The sequence below is a fragment of the Capra hircus genome, chromosome 22 (assembly GCF_001704415.2).
Source record: "Capra hircus breed San Clemente chromosome 22, ASM170441v1, whole genome shotgun sequence".
Taxonomy (NCBI): Eukaryota; Metazoa; Chordata; class Mammalia; order Artiodactyla; family Bovidae; genus Capra; species Capra hircus.
In genome coordinates, this window is record NC_030829.1 from 16,023,292 (window position 1) to 16,039,520 (window position 16,229).

At 38.1% G+C, this 16,229-nt stretch overlaps 1 protein-coding gene across 1 annotated transcript in view; it reads left to right on the forward strand.

Annotated features, from left to right (window-relative positions):
• The window catches only part of TOPAZ1 (testis and ovary specific PAZ domain containing 1), a 62,952-nt gene that overhangs the window by 5,881 nt on the left and 40,842 nt on the right, over window positions 1-16,229 (forward strand). Inside the window, 2 exon segments of the mRNA XM_005695594.3 lie at window positions 8,992-9,053; window positions 9,757-9,884. Of these exon segments, the coding sequence (XP_005695651.3) occupies window positions 8,992-9,053; window positions 9,757-9,884 (190 nt within the window).

The following is a 16,229-nucleotide window of genomic DNA, read 5'->3' on the forward strand; positions in this document are numbered from 1 at the left end:
CCCAAGCTAATAAGAAAGATTATTTTAAAGCTTGAGTTTTGTAATCGTGACTTTTAAAAATTGTGTTCTAACTTCAGTCAGTAACATTTGCTTTCCTGATAAAAGACAAACATATTCACTTTTTCTCCCAATCTTGCCCCTTACATTTTTCTTAAAATTTTTTGTTTTTTCTTTTTAAGGCATGTGCCGTTTACATTCTCATCAATAATCTGAATTTCCAAAGACTCTTCATTCTATATTTAAGTTGATTCAGTCTTTACCATCAGTTCTTTTTACTCTCCTTTAATCTTGACTATTTTGATTCATTTCTTATTTGACTAGATTTCAGAGCAATTTTTTTCAATGGTTCTTTATTGCTGTGTTTCCTAAGATCTTGGGCACATAAGAGTGCCTATTGTCTCCGAACAAATTGGGTAAAAAATTCTTAGTTTATATTTTTTCTTCTCACAACTATATAGTTATTCATCCCAGCTTTCTGGCTTTGAGTGTTATAGTGGAAAACTCTGAGGCCAAACTAATTCTCCATTGCCTGTCTCTAAACTGCCTTCTTTTTTTTTTTCCACTTCTTGCTTTCTGTTTTAGGATTATGTATTGTATCAAATTATGTATCAGATTTTCCTGCCCAAGCGGAACCATTTTGGTTTGCAGTATCAAATTTACTTCAGATAGTTATTCTGTTATTTTAACTTCATTTTCCTTCATGGCAGAAACACCAATGATACTTATATTAGCTCTTCTTTTTCTTTCATTTCTGCTTCTGAAGTTTGGATTTTTAAATAAACTTGAAAATTTCCTTAGTAGTTATTTTAGTATTTTCCTTTTTCTACATTGGAAATACCAGTTTTACAGTTATCCACAGTGCTAGAATAAACTTTAACAGGAAAAAATGGAGGCCTGATCACCAGAGGGTCTAATAGTTGTACAGAAAATTGTTAATGAATTGTTCTAGAACTAGATGGAGCTTAAAATATAATTTCTAACGTCAGCTCTCTCCCTTTTACCAACCAGTTGCTAACTAATACATTCTTTTTTCCTCACTCTGTGACGCTAAGAGTTTGATACCTGTTAGATTCTGAGTTTCTGTTTTGTTTCTGTTCTGTTTCCCAGTCCTGTCCGATTCTTTGTGACCCCATGGGCTGGAGCACGCCAGGCCTCTCTGTCCCTCACCATCTCCTGAAGTTTGTCCAAGTTCATGTCCATTGCATCAGTGATGCCATCCAGCCATCTTGTCTCCCCACTCTCCTCCTGTCTTCAGTCTTTCCCAGCATCAGGGTCTTTTCTATAGAGTCAGCTCTTCGCATCAGGTGGCCAAAGTATTGGAGCTTCAGCTTCAGCATCAGTCCTTCCAACAAGTATTCAGGGTTGATTTCCCTTAAGATTGACTGGTTGGATCTCCTTGATGTCCATAGGACTCTCAGGAGTCTTCTCCAACACCATAGTTTGAAGGCATCAATTCTTCCGCACTCTTTTTTACAGTCCAAATCTCACAATCATATATGACCACTGGGAGGACCATAGCTTTGACTATACAGACCTTTGTCGGCACAGTAATGTCTCTGCTTTTAAGCACACTGTCTAAGTTTGTCATAGCTTTCCTGCCAAGAAGCAAGCGTCTTCTGATTTCATGGCTTCAGTCACCATCTGCAGTGATTTTAGAGCCCAATAAGAGGAACTCTGTCTACTTCTACCTTTTCCCCCTCTATTTGCTGTGAAGTAATGGGGCACTGACTCAATGGACATGAGTTTGAGTGAACTCCGGAAGTTGGTGATGGACAGGGAGGCCTGGCGTGTTGCAGTCCATGGGGTCGCAAAGAGTCGGACACGACTGAGTGACTGAACTGAACTGAATGGGGCCAGATGCTGTGATCTTAGTTTTTTTAATATTTTAGTTTTAAGCAGCTCTTTCACTCTCCTTCACCCTCATCAAGAGGCTTTTTAATTCCTCTTCACTTTCTGCCATTAGGGTGATGGGAGAAACATCAACAACTTCTGATATGCGGATGATACCACTCTAATGGCAGAAAATGAAGAGTTCCTGTTTTACAGAAATAGAAATTGAAGATGGCTAAGCCTGGAAATTTTCAGAAGCTCTAGACTATCTCTTCTTGGTAAAATAGGTTGATGAACCTGAGTTAATTTAATGGTTGGGAGAAGTACTCTCAGACCTTGTAAGGAGAATTTGTAAGGTATTTCAGTTATGTTAGAATACTTATTCACTGTTGATCTCCACAGTGTTGGAAGTCCATATTAAATTTCAAAGCATTAGCATGTTAGAACTCATTCCTAAAGACTTGAACTGATAAACTTAGAAATGGATAATGAGTAAAATTGGTAAAACTTTTGAGTTAGCCTGTGAGTTTAGTTAGAGATCTGAAAATGTCTGTAATAGTCAATGCTGTTAATCTGTACTAGGACACAGCATTATCTTCAGTCACAACTTAATTATATACTAAAATTTCAGTTGAGTGATATTATACAATGGATCATTGAGATTTTAAAAATCTGCCAAATATTCAAGGGAATTACTATTAACATATAGCTGGGGCTTCCCTGGTGGCTCAGTAGTGAAGAATCTGCCTGCCAATTCAGGAGGTACAAGTTTGATCCATGGGTCAGGAAGATCCCCTGGAGAAGGAAATGGCAAGTCACTCCAGTATTCTTGCCTGGGAAATCCCATGAACAGAGGATCCTGGCGGGCTGCAGTCCATAAAATCACAAAGGGTCAGATGTGAATTAGTGACTATGCAACAACTATATAACTAGAGAATTGGGAACTAAAGTGTTTGAAATGAAAATGTGTAAACTGAGGTACAAGAACACTCAGTTCAGTTCGGTCACTCAGTCATCCGACTCTTTGTGACCCCATGAGCTGCAGCATGCCAGGCCTCCCTGTCCAACACTAACTCCCAGAGCCTACCCAAACTCATGTCCATTGAGTCACTGGTGCCATTCAACCATCTCATCTTCTGTCGTCCCCTTCTCTTCCTTCCCTCAATCTTTCCCAGTATCAGGGTCTTTTCAAATGAGTCAGCTCTTCGCTTCAGGTGGCCAAAATATTGGAGTTTCAGCTTCAGCATCAGTCCTTCCAATGAATATTCAGGACTGATTCCCTTCAGAACTGACTGGTTGGGTCTCCTTGCAGTCCAAGGGACTCTCAAGAGTCTTCTCCAACATCACAGTTCAAAAGCATCAATTCTTCTGCACTCAGCTTTCTTTATAGTCCAACTCTTACATCCATACATGACTACTGGAAAAACCATAGCTTTGACTAGATGGACCTTTGTCAGCAAAGTAATGTCTCTGCTTTTGAATATGCTATCTAGGTTGATCATAACTTTCCTTCCAAGGAGTAAGCATCTTTTAATTAGTTTAGGAAAGAGGGTTGTGTATGCTCTTGTATGTTTGATGCTCAGTTGAACCCACATCTCTTACATCTCCTGCATTGGCAGGTGGATTCTTTACCACCTGGGAAACCCAGATAAGAAGGTTGAGAAAAACCAAAGTTTGTACTGCTCCTTAGCAATTGGATTGATTTAGATTAACAAAGGGAAAAAGTTAGAGTCCCATTAGACCCATGCCTAGCATGAATGTACCCTGGGTAAACTATATCATCTCAAGAAACCCACTCCACTTACTTCCCCAGAATCTTGGAAAATTAGTTTTTCCCCGCCAAGGGATTGGCCTTCTGTCACCAGGTTTACCATGCCAAATTCCTGAAAAAAAAAAAAAAAGGAAAAACCAGTTTCCAGCAAAAGTGAAGGTCATTCTGTTTCTCTCCCTCATGTATTGTATATAGACTCCTTGGCCTGTCTTTCAAGAAGTTCTCCTTGGTCCATTCTCCCTTTTCACTGAGTGTCTGAGGCACTCTAATTCTAGTACACAATTTTACACTTAATTGTAAGAACTGACATTTCGTGTCTGTCCTGTGCTAGCTACATATATTATTTCAGCAAGTGGAACCATTCAGAGATTGAAACTGGCCCTATCTTTAAAACTGAGTCAAAGTCACTAACTTTCCAAAGAACGCTCAGCTCAGTCAGTATCAGAGCTGGGATCTGGACCCAGGCCCACCTGCTCCAAAATCTGTCTTCCCTCCCCAAAAACAGCATGCTGGAAGAGTGGCATTTTGGCTCTTTCTGTGGCTTCAAATCCATTACTCTATAGACTGCCAGCAAACATTGTTTTCTTTTGGCCCCTTTCCTCTCTCATCTCATCTTCCTCTTTATAGTATCAGGTATAAAGCAGCATCATTCTGATGTTTACTTTTTTGTCTTTTGGACCACATAAACCATTGTTTGTTTTTGCTAGAATAAATAGTATTGTTCTTGATGGAGTTATTATTTGTAATGTCAGGAAACCGAGCACTGCACATCATGGCATCAGGCTTGGGAACCTCTGGCCCAGTGAATTGGATATTGTAGTATTTCTCTGCTTTTGGCCACTACTATCTACAGAATAATTGCCCCAGTAAGTTTAGGGTAGTCTTTTTCACAATCAGTATGTGAATATATAAATAAGTGAACATCGACTGCATTCAGCTATAGTTAGCACCTCAAAAGGAAGCAATAACATTCTGAATTTTTCTTGGGCAATAGTTTTCAAGTTTTTTCTGTTAATAATTATTCTAGAGCTGTCATCTCCAAACCTTTTTGTCAGTTACCCATACTAAAGATACATTTTACATTACAATCTGGTACATACTTATGAATATGTAAGACACTAGATTTATAAAAATAATATTTTCCTTACTACAAGTGGTGTAGTATCATATTTTTATTTTATTCTGTTTTACTTAAAACTCCTGGTTGGAACCCATTAAATTTCATCACTCCCTTAAAAAATGCTCTGTTAGTGGATAAACTTCATGTAATCTGTGTTGCTCTTCAGAAGCTTCCCCAAGTCTCCTTTTCACTCAGATCTTCTCTTTTGCTTCCCTGTATTCTGTAGCCTCAACCAAGTCTGCTTCTCTGCTTTTCTCCTCCTGCCTTTCCTTTTTCTTCCTTTGCTCCACTGACACAAAGTTGTAATATATTTATGGGGGTTACAGTTGTATTTTTTCTACTCTAGGTAAATTTTAAAATTTTATGTCTCTTTGTGTCTCACAAATTCAAAACAAAATTACTTCTAACAAGTCTGGCATGTGCAATCTTACCTTCCTTGTAAGTTAGTTATTCATAGTGAAAAGTTTCTCACCCTTATGAACTATACCAGCAGTATTAAAAGTACTCTTGTATACTTTGATATTAAAGCAGTACACTTGCTATACCTATTTACCTTTTTGGGTATGGATTTTTTTTAAGGCGTAATCTCTTATTTGTCTGGATCCATATCTCTTTGTGAATATAACTTGCAGGATAATTTGAAACATCCTTCAATTCTCTTATTTATTGAGTCAGTTCATCTTTTTCATGCTTTTACCTTAAATATCTCTCATGGTTTTTCCTTTCTCTCAATTCTCACTGCTATTATTTTATTCATATTTTTTCTGTATTATTACAATTAGCTCCTAGTTAATCTTCCTGAGGTCTTTTAGTATATCCTCCTCTTCAGTAATTTTCAGAAAGAGAAATTGATCTTCCAGTGACTGCTGACAATGCTCCAGTGGCTTTCAGCCACCTAAGGTCAGAGTCTAAATTGCTTGGCATGGCTTTTTATGGCTCTTTGGTGGATCTGCATCCATTCTCTCTTTGGCAGCTATGGGGCTGTTGAGGGGGAAAGTGCAAGGAGAGGCTAATAAAAGATGAGCAGAGCAGGCAGCTCCCTGTTTCTACAATGTCAGATATTTGAATCCTTTTACATATGTTTCTTTATCTGCAAATTGCTTTCTTTTCAGTGTTGTCCTTTAAATCACATCTGAGATGTTATTCTAGGGATTTGTTGCAATAGTTCTCTTGGCCCATATCTCAGGATAGTGTGCCTCGTCCTATATGGGAAGTTCCTAAACAGGAATATTCATTTGAGTCTCCCTCATGTCTGGCTGATGGAACCCCACTCCAGTACTCTTGCCTGGAAAATCCCATGGACAGAGGAGCCTGGTAGGCTGCGGTCCATGGGGTCGCAAAGAGTCGGACACGACTGAGCGACTTCCCTTTCACTTTTCACTTTCATGCATTGGAGAAGGAAATGGCAACCCACTCCAGTGTTCTTGCCTAGAGAATCCCAGGGACGGGGGAGCCTGGTGGGCTGCGGTCTATGGGGTCACACAGAGTCGGACACGACTGAAGTGACTTAGCAGTAGCAGCAGCATGTCTGGCCAGGAAGATGTTAGGGTCTGAGTGTACGGAGAGCAACTAGATGCCTATGGACCTTGTTTTCATAGAGCGTTTAGTCTGTCAAGGGTTGCAAATGATTAAACAAATACAATAAAATATGACAGGAAAAATACAAGATGTTGAAGGCTTCCTGGTCCTCGTGACATTTAAGATGAACATGGGCTGCTATCTATGGGGTCGCACAGAGTTGGACACGACTGAAGCAACTTAGCAGCAGCAGGGAATAGGCAAAGAAAAGTGAGTAGAAAAGTGAGAGGGAAGCAAGAGTCTATAGTCAGGCCCACAGGGAAGAGCATGTTACAACTGAGAGACAGAAATAACATGCCATGACAGTGTTCAGGTGGTAGGAAAGGAAGCTACAGAATATGCAGAAAGCTCAGTTGTGTGGGGCTTTGTAAATAGGATGACAGTAGAATTGACCTTTTGAGTTGCAAAAATTTTGAGAGGGACATGGGGAGGTATTAATAATTAATACACCAGGTTAAGAGGCATACACAAATCATCCTAGATAAACTAGAATCCATGGTGAGTTTGAACTTTATCCTAAGAACATACCAGGATTCACTGAAGTACTTCTTAAGTAGAAAATTTGATCAGATTTACAGTTTAAAAATCATAATAACTTTGGTGTGGAAAATAAATTGGCAAGGAGCTGTTGTAATAACTAGATCAAAGCACATGGTGACTTCAGCCAGAGGTGGGGGTGGATTTAAGAGAGATTTTAGGAAGTGCAGATCTATTCATCAAATGGTAGCAAGGTCCAAGGTAGGAGTTAGGGATGATACCTGGTTTCTCTTGTTTCAAAGAAGGGCATTTACAGTTCCCTGATCAGAACAGTCAGGACTGTGGAACGGTGCTGGTTATGAGCTCAAATTTAGACATGTTGAGTTGAAGAGACCTTTGAAATACTGAAATGGAGATACTCTAGTAAATAGACATGAGTCAAGATGGGGTGGGGGAGATTTGTATATGTTTCTGTCTTGTCATTTTATTTTTCCTTTCTTTAAACTGTATACTTATAATTTGCAGCCTCATGAGTTTTCTAGGTGTAATCTAAAACTGTCCCCACAACACACACACGCACGCACACACACACACAAGGCAGAGGAAAACCAGAGGAAGAGACAAATCACTCCAGATTTATAGGTAACAGGTTTAATAAACAAAGGAACTTACTTTTGAGGCTTGTCTTGGGAAGCTGCATGATGAGCAGATCTTCACTCCAGTCCACCAGAATCTTTTCTTCTCTGGACTGTGCTGGGTCTTTGTTGCTTGTGCGGGCTTTTCTCTAGTTGCAATGAGCAGGGGCTATTCATTGGCCGTGGTGCGTGGACTTCTTGTAGTGGTGGCTTCTCTTGTGGAGCACAGGCTGTAGAGCACACCGGCTTCAGTAGTTGTGGCTCGTGGTCTCATTAGTTGCAGTTCTCAAGCTTTAGAGTGCAGGCTCGATAGTTGTGGTGCATGGGCTTAATTGCTGCACGACATGTGGGATCTTCCTGGATTGGGGATCAAACCCCTGCCTCCTGCATTGGCAGGAGATTCTTTACCACTGAGCCACCAGGGAAGACCCCCCAGAATATTTTAAGATTACATAGAAACCTTAACTGAGTTCAGTCACATATAGCATCCAGATGGTCTCAACAGCACCTACCATCCCACGGCAGTGTCCTTGGGCACCTTCCAGTGTGGGGAAGGCAAGCAGAACACACATTCCAAGGACACATGAAGGAATGAGGAGTCCCAGATGCCTGGGTCCAGCTCACAGGTCGGCCAGCAGTTACCTCCTCTGACAACTTCTGTTTCTAGTATTTATGTTGGGGGGAAAATTACTTCATGTTTTCCAAAGCCTTCAAAGAATGGTGTATGTAAAATGTTGTGTTTTCTTCTTTCTTGGCTAGGAAGTATCCCTGAACCAGTGCGCAGTCATAGAACTGTAGGATAAGTTTAATAAAACTCATTTATTAAAGGAATAAATAGTGAGGTCATGGGTGTTTATTATATTGTGTTTGGTGTACTTTTATTTATTTTTTGTCTTAAGTTTTTAAAAGTGGAATAATATTAAGCCATTTTTTGAGTGGCTCCTGTAAATGTAGTTTTCCTTTGTTGAGCCTATGCCATTGGCTTTAAGAACATTTTATGTGATTTAATCCTCACAGTAACCTCATGGGTGGGTAGTATTCTCATTTTATAAATGTGGTTAGACTCAAAGAAGTTTAATAATTTTGCCACAATTGACATAGTAAGTGGCAGAACAATATTCGAACCCAGGTTGGCTTAACGACAGTTAAGCCATAGCTGTTACTATTAAATCTTAGGTTGTCTTCAGGGACTACCAAAAAAAAAAGACTCAAACTGCTCTCAAACTCATCCATTTACATTGACAGTAAGACACACATATGCTTGCTTGAGAGTAGGAGTTAGTCATTATCTAGCATTGGTGTAGTACTTTAAAAAATGTTTCAAATGCTTGGTGTATGTTCTCAGTTCTCTCTGAGTAACAAAGTTTGAATGGCAGCACTTCCTAACCATTGTGGCGAATGTGATTAGAGAATCAAATTCAGAATTGATTTAGGTGTGTGTCCCTGAATAGTACTGTGACCTTGGAGGACTTGAGCTGATGTTCACCAGCTGCTAAAGCTAGTGTTATATAATGTTTAGAGAAGTGGATAGTTCTGCAAGAATATGTGATAATGTTTAAGCTCTGTTTGCTTTGTGATAGAGAACTGCCTGTACCGGATCCCGGATCAGTGAAGTCAGAGATCTGTGCTTCCTTGTCAGCAGGTAAAACTTGACATTTTCATAATGTATAACATTGAAGTGTTTTTGTATCTCTATTTAGGCACAGTCAGAATGAATTTATTTAAAAAGGAAGCTTTTCATTTCAAAGTCTGTCAACCCTGTTGTACACACTTTGTCAGTTTTTCTCAGTTTAACTGCCTGGTTGGCAGATCAGATTTTGAGAAATTTTCCATTTGATTATTTAATAAATAACTTTGTTAGGCTTTATCTATAAAAGATAATTGAACTCAGCAATTTTTGTAGTCTTATTTTGAAACCGAAATATGTATTTAAGCTTAATCATATTTTAAATGAGTCTGTTTTAATATTTTTTATAATTAACAGTTAATCGTAAGTTTAAATAACCAAATCTTTGCAGGAAATAATTTAATTGGAAAGTTAATTTCAGAAACTTTCAGGTTTTAAAAATACATTGAAAATAACTGGACATGATCAAGAAAGATTCTTAAATTTATCTTTATGTCTTAATTTTGTGTTACTGCCATATCTTTTTATACCATGTAATGGAGTTATTTTGATAGAGAGGGAGGAATAAATGTATAATTTGCTGAAAATGCTACTTCATATTTGTCACATTGGACTTTAAAAGAGTCTCTGAATTCTAACTCACTTTTAGAACAATCTCTAAATGACTTGGTTATTTTGCCATTTAAAGTTTCTACAGTTGAATATTATTTCTTTTCAGCAAGTGAGATAAAACATGATTCCAAAGATGCAAACATTTCCTTAGGAGAAGTTACTCATGAAACTTCTTCAAATGAAAAACCGGGAGGCCTAAGTGAACAGACAAAAAGTTCAGACTTGGACGAAAAGGTACTAGAGAATCTTTTGCATTTCCTTATTTCTTGGTCCAGATGGTGGTAAATATAGAAGTTCATCTTAGCCGTACGCTCACGCAACAAGGATAATGCCTTTTTGTTGAATAAAAGTCACATCATTCTGGCCATGGACTATATAGTTTGGTACTTGGCATAAGCACAGTATTAACAGACTCTCACTTGTCTGAGAAAATGGGGTGTACTGTTTAATTACATATTTAGCTTTTAAGGTTCTTCTCAAACCTATATGAATCTTTCAAAATTGTTACATATCTTCCTGCCTCATTAAACACAAAGTACTGAATATCATTTGATATTCTTTGAAATTTTAGAATATCGCAGTGCCTGAGTGCTATGAATGCAAGCATCAGTTATTCAACCACAGATGCAGAAGGCCTAGGAATTGAATAAAAACCTAATTTAATGTTGAAACACACCACTGGTGTATGATATGGGGAAAACAGGGTATCAGTTATCTGCCAGATAAAGTGTATGATTGTCTTAACCTGTTGAATAATTTAATTGACACCTCAACAACTATTTTATGGTTTCTTCTTTCTCCTTATTCCTCCTGATTTGTGCTCACAGCTAGCGACTTTATTTCCTGCTTCACCAACAAAATTGAAATAATTGGAAAGGAACTTAAGTTCCCACCAATATGTTAGACCACCTACCTGCATCTGTTCCCAAAACTCCGGTTTTTCCTGTTATAGTGGGTGAACAGGCCAAGGCTATCCTTCCACCTGTGTGCTAAAATCCACCTCTTCTCTCTCTTAAAATACGCTGCAGCAATTCTTCTTTCATTACTGGATCATTCTGTTTGACATCAGTATTCTTTTCTCCCATCTTCAAACAAAACCACAAAAAAAGCACTTTCAAGGTTCTGTTTTCCTTTTCAGCAGTCATCCTATTTCTCCAAAAGCTTGTTTAGACCCACCATCTCCAGTCTTTTTCCTCCAGTTCCAAAGATACTCGCCTTCATCTCCACCAAAACTACCCTTCTTACACTCCCCAGCCAACTCCTCGTTGGTGAATCTAATGGCCTTGGTTCAGTCTTAATCTTACTGAAACTGTCACTAGTATTTAGCAGTTTTGTTGAAACATTTTTTTCACATGACTTTCAGGATAAATATAACCTGCCTGGTGTCATTTCTGTCTGCAACTTCCCAGTTGGTTTTACTGGTGTCTCCTGATCTCCCTGACCTCTATGTGTTGGAGCAACCCAGCACTTAGACCAGGAATCTGTTCTTTTTTCTGTCTAGATTTGCTCCTTAGATGATCTCATGCACCCTCATTGCACTGAATGCCACCTGTGTGCTAAGACTCTCAAATTCACATCTCCAGCTTGAACTTCTCTGAGCTGCAGAGCTTTGTATCTAGTTGCCTGCTTGACTTTTCCACTGGGATCTCCAATTGGGCTTCCCAAACTTAACGTGTTCCAAGCTGAACTCCTGTTATATGTCCCCTCCCCTGCCACATACCAGCCTTTCCTGTCATTTTTCCCCTTTACTATTAATGGCAACCCCATCCTTGATAAATCACTTAGGCTTGAAACCTTGGATTTCCCTTTCTTTCTTTTTTTCTCACTCCATATGCAGACTGTAAGGAAGTCCTGCTGGCCTCAGCTTCAGATGATGTCTGGAAATTGTCCTCTTTTCTTCACTCCCACCCACACCACATCACACCCAGGCCCAGCCTGTATCATCTCCTGCCTGAATTACTGCAGGGGCCTCTTAACATTTCTCCAGCTTCTAATATTATTATCTTATAGTTTATTGTCAACACAGCATAGGTTAGACCATGTTATTCTTCCCCTTCAAATTCTCCAGTGGCTTTTAACATTCAGGCTCAAAGCCACAGTCCTTACTATGACCTACTTGACCCTTTATCTGTCCCCCCCTCCTCCTCCCCAACTTAACTTTGGTTCCTTTCTGATCTGACTACTCTCCTTAGCTCTTGCACTCTGACCACCTTAGCCTCCTGCTGTTCTTGGAACAAACCAGGCTTTTTCCCACTTCAGGGCCTTTGATTTTGGCATTTTATCTCCGAAAAAAAAAAAAAAAAAAACTATATAGCTGACTTTCTTATTTCCTTCACATCTTTACTCAGATTTCATGTTCTCAGAGAGACCTCCCCTGGCCATGCAGTCTAAAATTGCAATATTCTCCTTGCTGTCAACATTTCATATCCCCCTTTTTTGTACTTGTCATAGTATAACATCCTTTACATTTACTTATTTATGTTTATCTCTGTCTCCTCCTGCTAGAATGAAACTCCATAAAGGCAAAGATTTTTGTCCATTTTGTTCATAAATGAACTTTCACACCTAGAGCAGTGGCTGATAGAGAATAATAATACAAATGATTGTAGGTTTCTGTTTCTTGTATGTGTTTTTGTTTGTTTTGGCCACCTGGCATGGCAGGTCATGGACCAAGCCTTTAACAGATAACATATGGACAACCCAGATTTACTGAGTTAATACCTTCAGTTCAGTTCAGTCGCTCAGTCGTGTCCAACTCTTTGCGACCCCATAAATCGCAGCACACCAGGCCTCCCTGTCCATCACCAACTCCCGGAGTTCACTCAGACTCACGTCCATCGAGTCAGTGATGCCATCCAGCCATCTCATCCTCTGTCGTCCCCTTCTTCTGCCCCCAATCCCTCCCAGCATCAGAGTCTTTTCCAATGAGTCAACTCTTCTCATGAGGTGGCCAAAGTACTGGAGCTTCAGCTTCAGCATCATTTCTTCCAAAGAAATCCCAGGGTTGATCTCCTTCAGAATGGACTGGTTGGATCTCCTTACTGTACATGAAATGTGTACTGTTATTTCCCTTCACAGATGAAAACACTGAGACTTAGTGTCTTATCCAGGGTCACACAGTAGAGTCCCTTGACTCTGTAGCAGGGGTCAGAAAACCTTTACTTGAAAAGACTAAATAGTAACACTTCTCTGGCTCTGTGATCCCTATGGTTGTTGTCACAGCTACTTAACTCTGTCGCTATAATGAGAAAGAAGCCATAGACAGTATGAAAACAAATGTCAATTGCTGCGTTCAAATAAATCTTTATTTACAAAAACAGGCAGCCTGCAGGCTATTGCTTGCCAACCTTTGCTCTAAAACATTAAAAAATAAACAGTTTGTATCCTGTTCTACTTAAAGCAGAGAGAAAACTTAATGCATTCTCTTCTGCAAGGATAGATTTTAAGAGATGTTTGCCAGAATTCACTGAGTTCTTAACGCTAAATATTTTAAAGATGTAGACTGTTTTCAATATTAGCTCTTTTAAAAATAATCCACGAAAACATTTAGCTGCTTCCTAGAGTGATGCTATTTTTTGGATTTGTTTAAGAGAAGAGAAATGATACTTTTATCCTTCTAATACCATGGTAAACTTCAAAGTATCAACTCTTTAGAAAATACATGACCCTGTCAATAATATTTGTCTTTAAGATATCTGGCCCCCAGATTTGGGAATTAACAAATTTTAACTATCCAGCACCTTACATTTTGGAATTTCAGAGGGTAAATAAGTTGATTTATAGGGCGTAGGTCTAGACTGCCATTTTTTCTGCTTTTATGTATGGTTTTCTGTGAATTTTTAGAAATGCTTCCTTATTGATCTTATATATCTGTATATATTTCTGTCTTTTCCACCTATAGGCCTTGTTTTTTCTTACTTTTATGTATCAGTTATACTTAGAATCCATATACAACAATTTTTAGGTTGACTATGGTGGTAATTGCTTAGTGATTCTAGTTTTGAGCCCCAGATAGTCAAAACGCTGGTGTCCTTAATTTTTATTTGGAAACAATTGTAAATTCACAAAAAGTTGCAAAAGTAGTTTCCCCTCGTGATTTCATCTTAACGCCCAGTATCAGAAGCAGAAATTTGGTGTTAGTATAATGAGGGTGTACAGTTCTGTGTATTTTATCAAGTGTGCAGATTTTTTGTAGCCTGTAGTGCAATCAAGATGATAATTACATCATTACAAAGACCCTCCTAATACTACCTCTTCGTCACACCTCCCTCCCTACCCCTAACATCTGTAAGCTTAGCAACCATTAATATGTTTTCCGTCTCTATAATTTGGTATTTTGAAAGAAGCACCCAGGTTTGCACTTGCTGGGCCCTCTGGTAATGGCATGCTTAGGTTTCTTCAGTAACTTTGGTGGGTTCATCCTCCAGGTTATTTCCCGGGGTAGTAGGCAGTTGAAATGTTTCTTCAGTTCTTTTAGTGTCACCTGGGTTGTTTGGAGTCTGCCTTACAAGGTATAGCTCAAGGGTCAGCTGGAGGTTTGGACCAAGTTTAAAGCACATTTAGGGACTTCCTCTCTTAGGCTCTCTCCTTTCCAGGGTCCCCAACCTCACATCCCAGTTTCTGACTTTGCCTCAACTCTGTCTTCTGGTTCTTTGTTTCATTCAGGAGGGCAAATTTTTAGCCTTCCAAGTGGTTACAACTGAGTTCTCCCTTTAGGAATAAATTCATAAAAACAAGACTGTTACCCAGTGTCATAAAAACAGGACTGTTACCCGGTGTCATTCCCTCTTTCCCTCCAGACTGTGCCTGCTTTTCGTATCTCTCTGGTGTCTTCAGGCAGTTGGTTTGTTTTTGTATTTTGTCTAGGGTTTATGGTTGTTACTTAAAGAAGGATTAGCCCAGTAAGAGATACTTACTTGCCATTTCTTAAACTGGACCTATTGTGTATTCTTTTTATTTTTTGTTTCAAACGTTAAACTTTTTATATTATTTTGGGGTATAGCCCATTAACAATGTTGTGGTAGTTTCAGGTGAACAGCTAAGGGACTCAGCCATACATATACATGTATCCATTCTCCCCCAATCCCATCTAGGCTGCATCCAGTTTTTTTTTAATATCTTGTCTAGGGTTTATAGTTGTTACCTGAAGAAGGATTAGTCCAGTAAGAGATACTTGCCATTTCTCGAACTGGACCTATTGTGTATTCTTTTTAATTTTATACAAACGATAGCATACCATTCTTTATCTTTTTTAAACTTACTATATAACAGAGAGTGTTTCCTTTCCATATATGTAAGGATGCTTTCTCTTTACAATTATATAATTATCCACTATATGGATATACTCTGCTCAACAAGTTCCACTATTGATGGGCACTTGGTTTGTTCCCATTTTTTTGCTATTTTAACATTGTTGCATTATGCATCCTTGAGCATAAGGCATTTTGCATATGTGCAAGCATTTTTGGATTGATTCTTAGAAGTAGAATTTTCAGATTGCCCTACATAAAGATTGCTTTGATTTATGCTTCCATCAACATTGTATGGGAATGACAGTTTTCTCCCCCATACACTCACCAACTCAGTATTAAAATTTTTTTTATTTTTGTCCATCTGTGTATTTTTACAAATGACTTTTCATTTGCTTTCCTCTTATGAGTCTAGTTAAGCATCTTTTAGTATGTGTAAAAGTCATTTACATTTTCTTCTGTGAACTTCTTTTTTATGTCCTTTGCCCATTTTTCTTTTCAGATTTTGATCTTTTTTTATTTGTAAGAACTTTTCATATATTAAACATATTGGTTCTCTGTCATATGTTGCCCTCGTTTTTCCTATTTTTCATTTGTATTCAACTTAGTGTAGGAACTTTTTACCTTGAAGGAGCTTTTTATTTTTATTTAGTCCAATATATCAGTTTTATTTTATGATATTTGAGTTGTGAGTTGTATTTAGAGAAAGACTTCGCTGTTTTGGAGTTAAAATTTTTCACCTGTATCTTTTTCTAGTATTTTTTGGTGTTATTTATTATATTTAAATTTATCAATATAAATCTAAATTTTATTTTGGAAGAAAGAATGTAGAAACAATGTAACCTTTCTGTTCTTATTTTGACAGTTGATTTTGTCATCTTAGCATATGAAAATACTTTAAATGTTGTTATTCAGACCTATTGATCCATAATTCATGGTTTCTGCCTTTGGTGTTATCTTAGGCTTTCTCTACCTTCCAAATTACATAACTACTCATCTTTTATTTTCAATACTTTCAGTATTTTTTATATTTAAATATTTATTGAATGTATTTTGGAATATGGTGAATTGGTGCCAAGCTTATTTTCCATCCAACTAACTACCCATTAGTTGTTCTGTTACTATTTATTGAATCATTTCCTCACAAATTTCAAGTGCCATCTTAAATATTTTCAGTTTTTATGTATAGAATGACTCCTTCTCTTTTATTTCATTAATTGCTCAGATCTGTACCAATTCCATACTGTCAATTACTTGAAAAATAAAAGCAGTAAGGAAGGCTTACTTTAAAAGATACCAGAATATTTTATAAATCTAAAATATTTTTGGC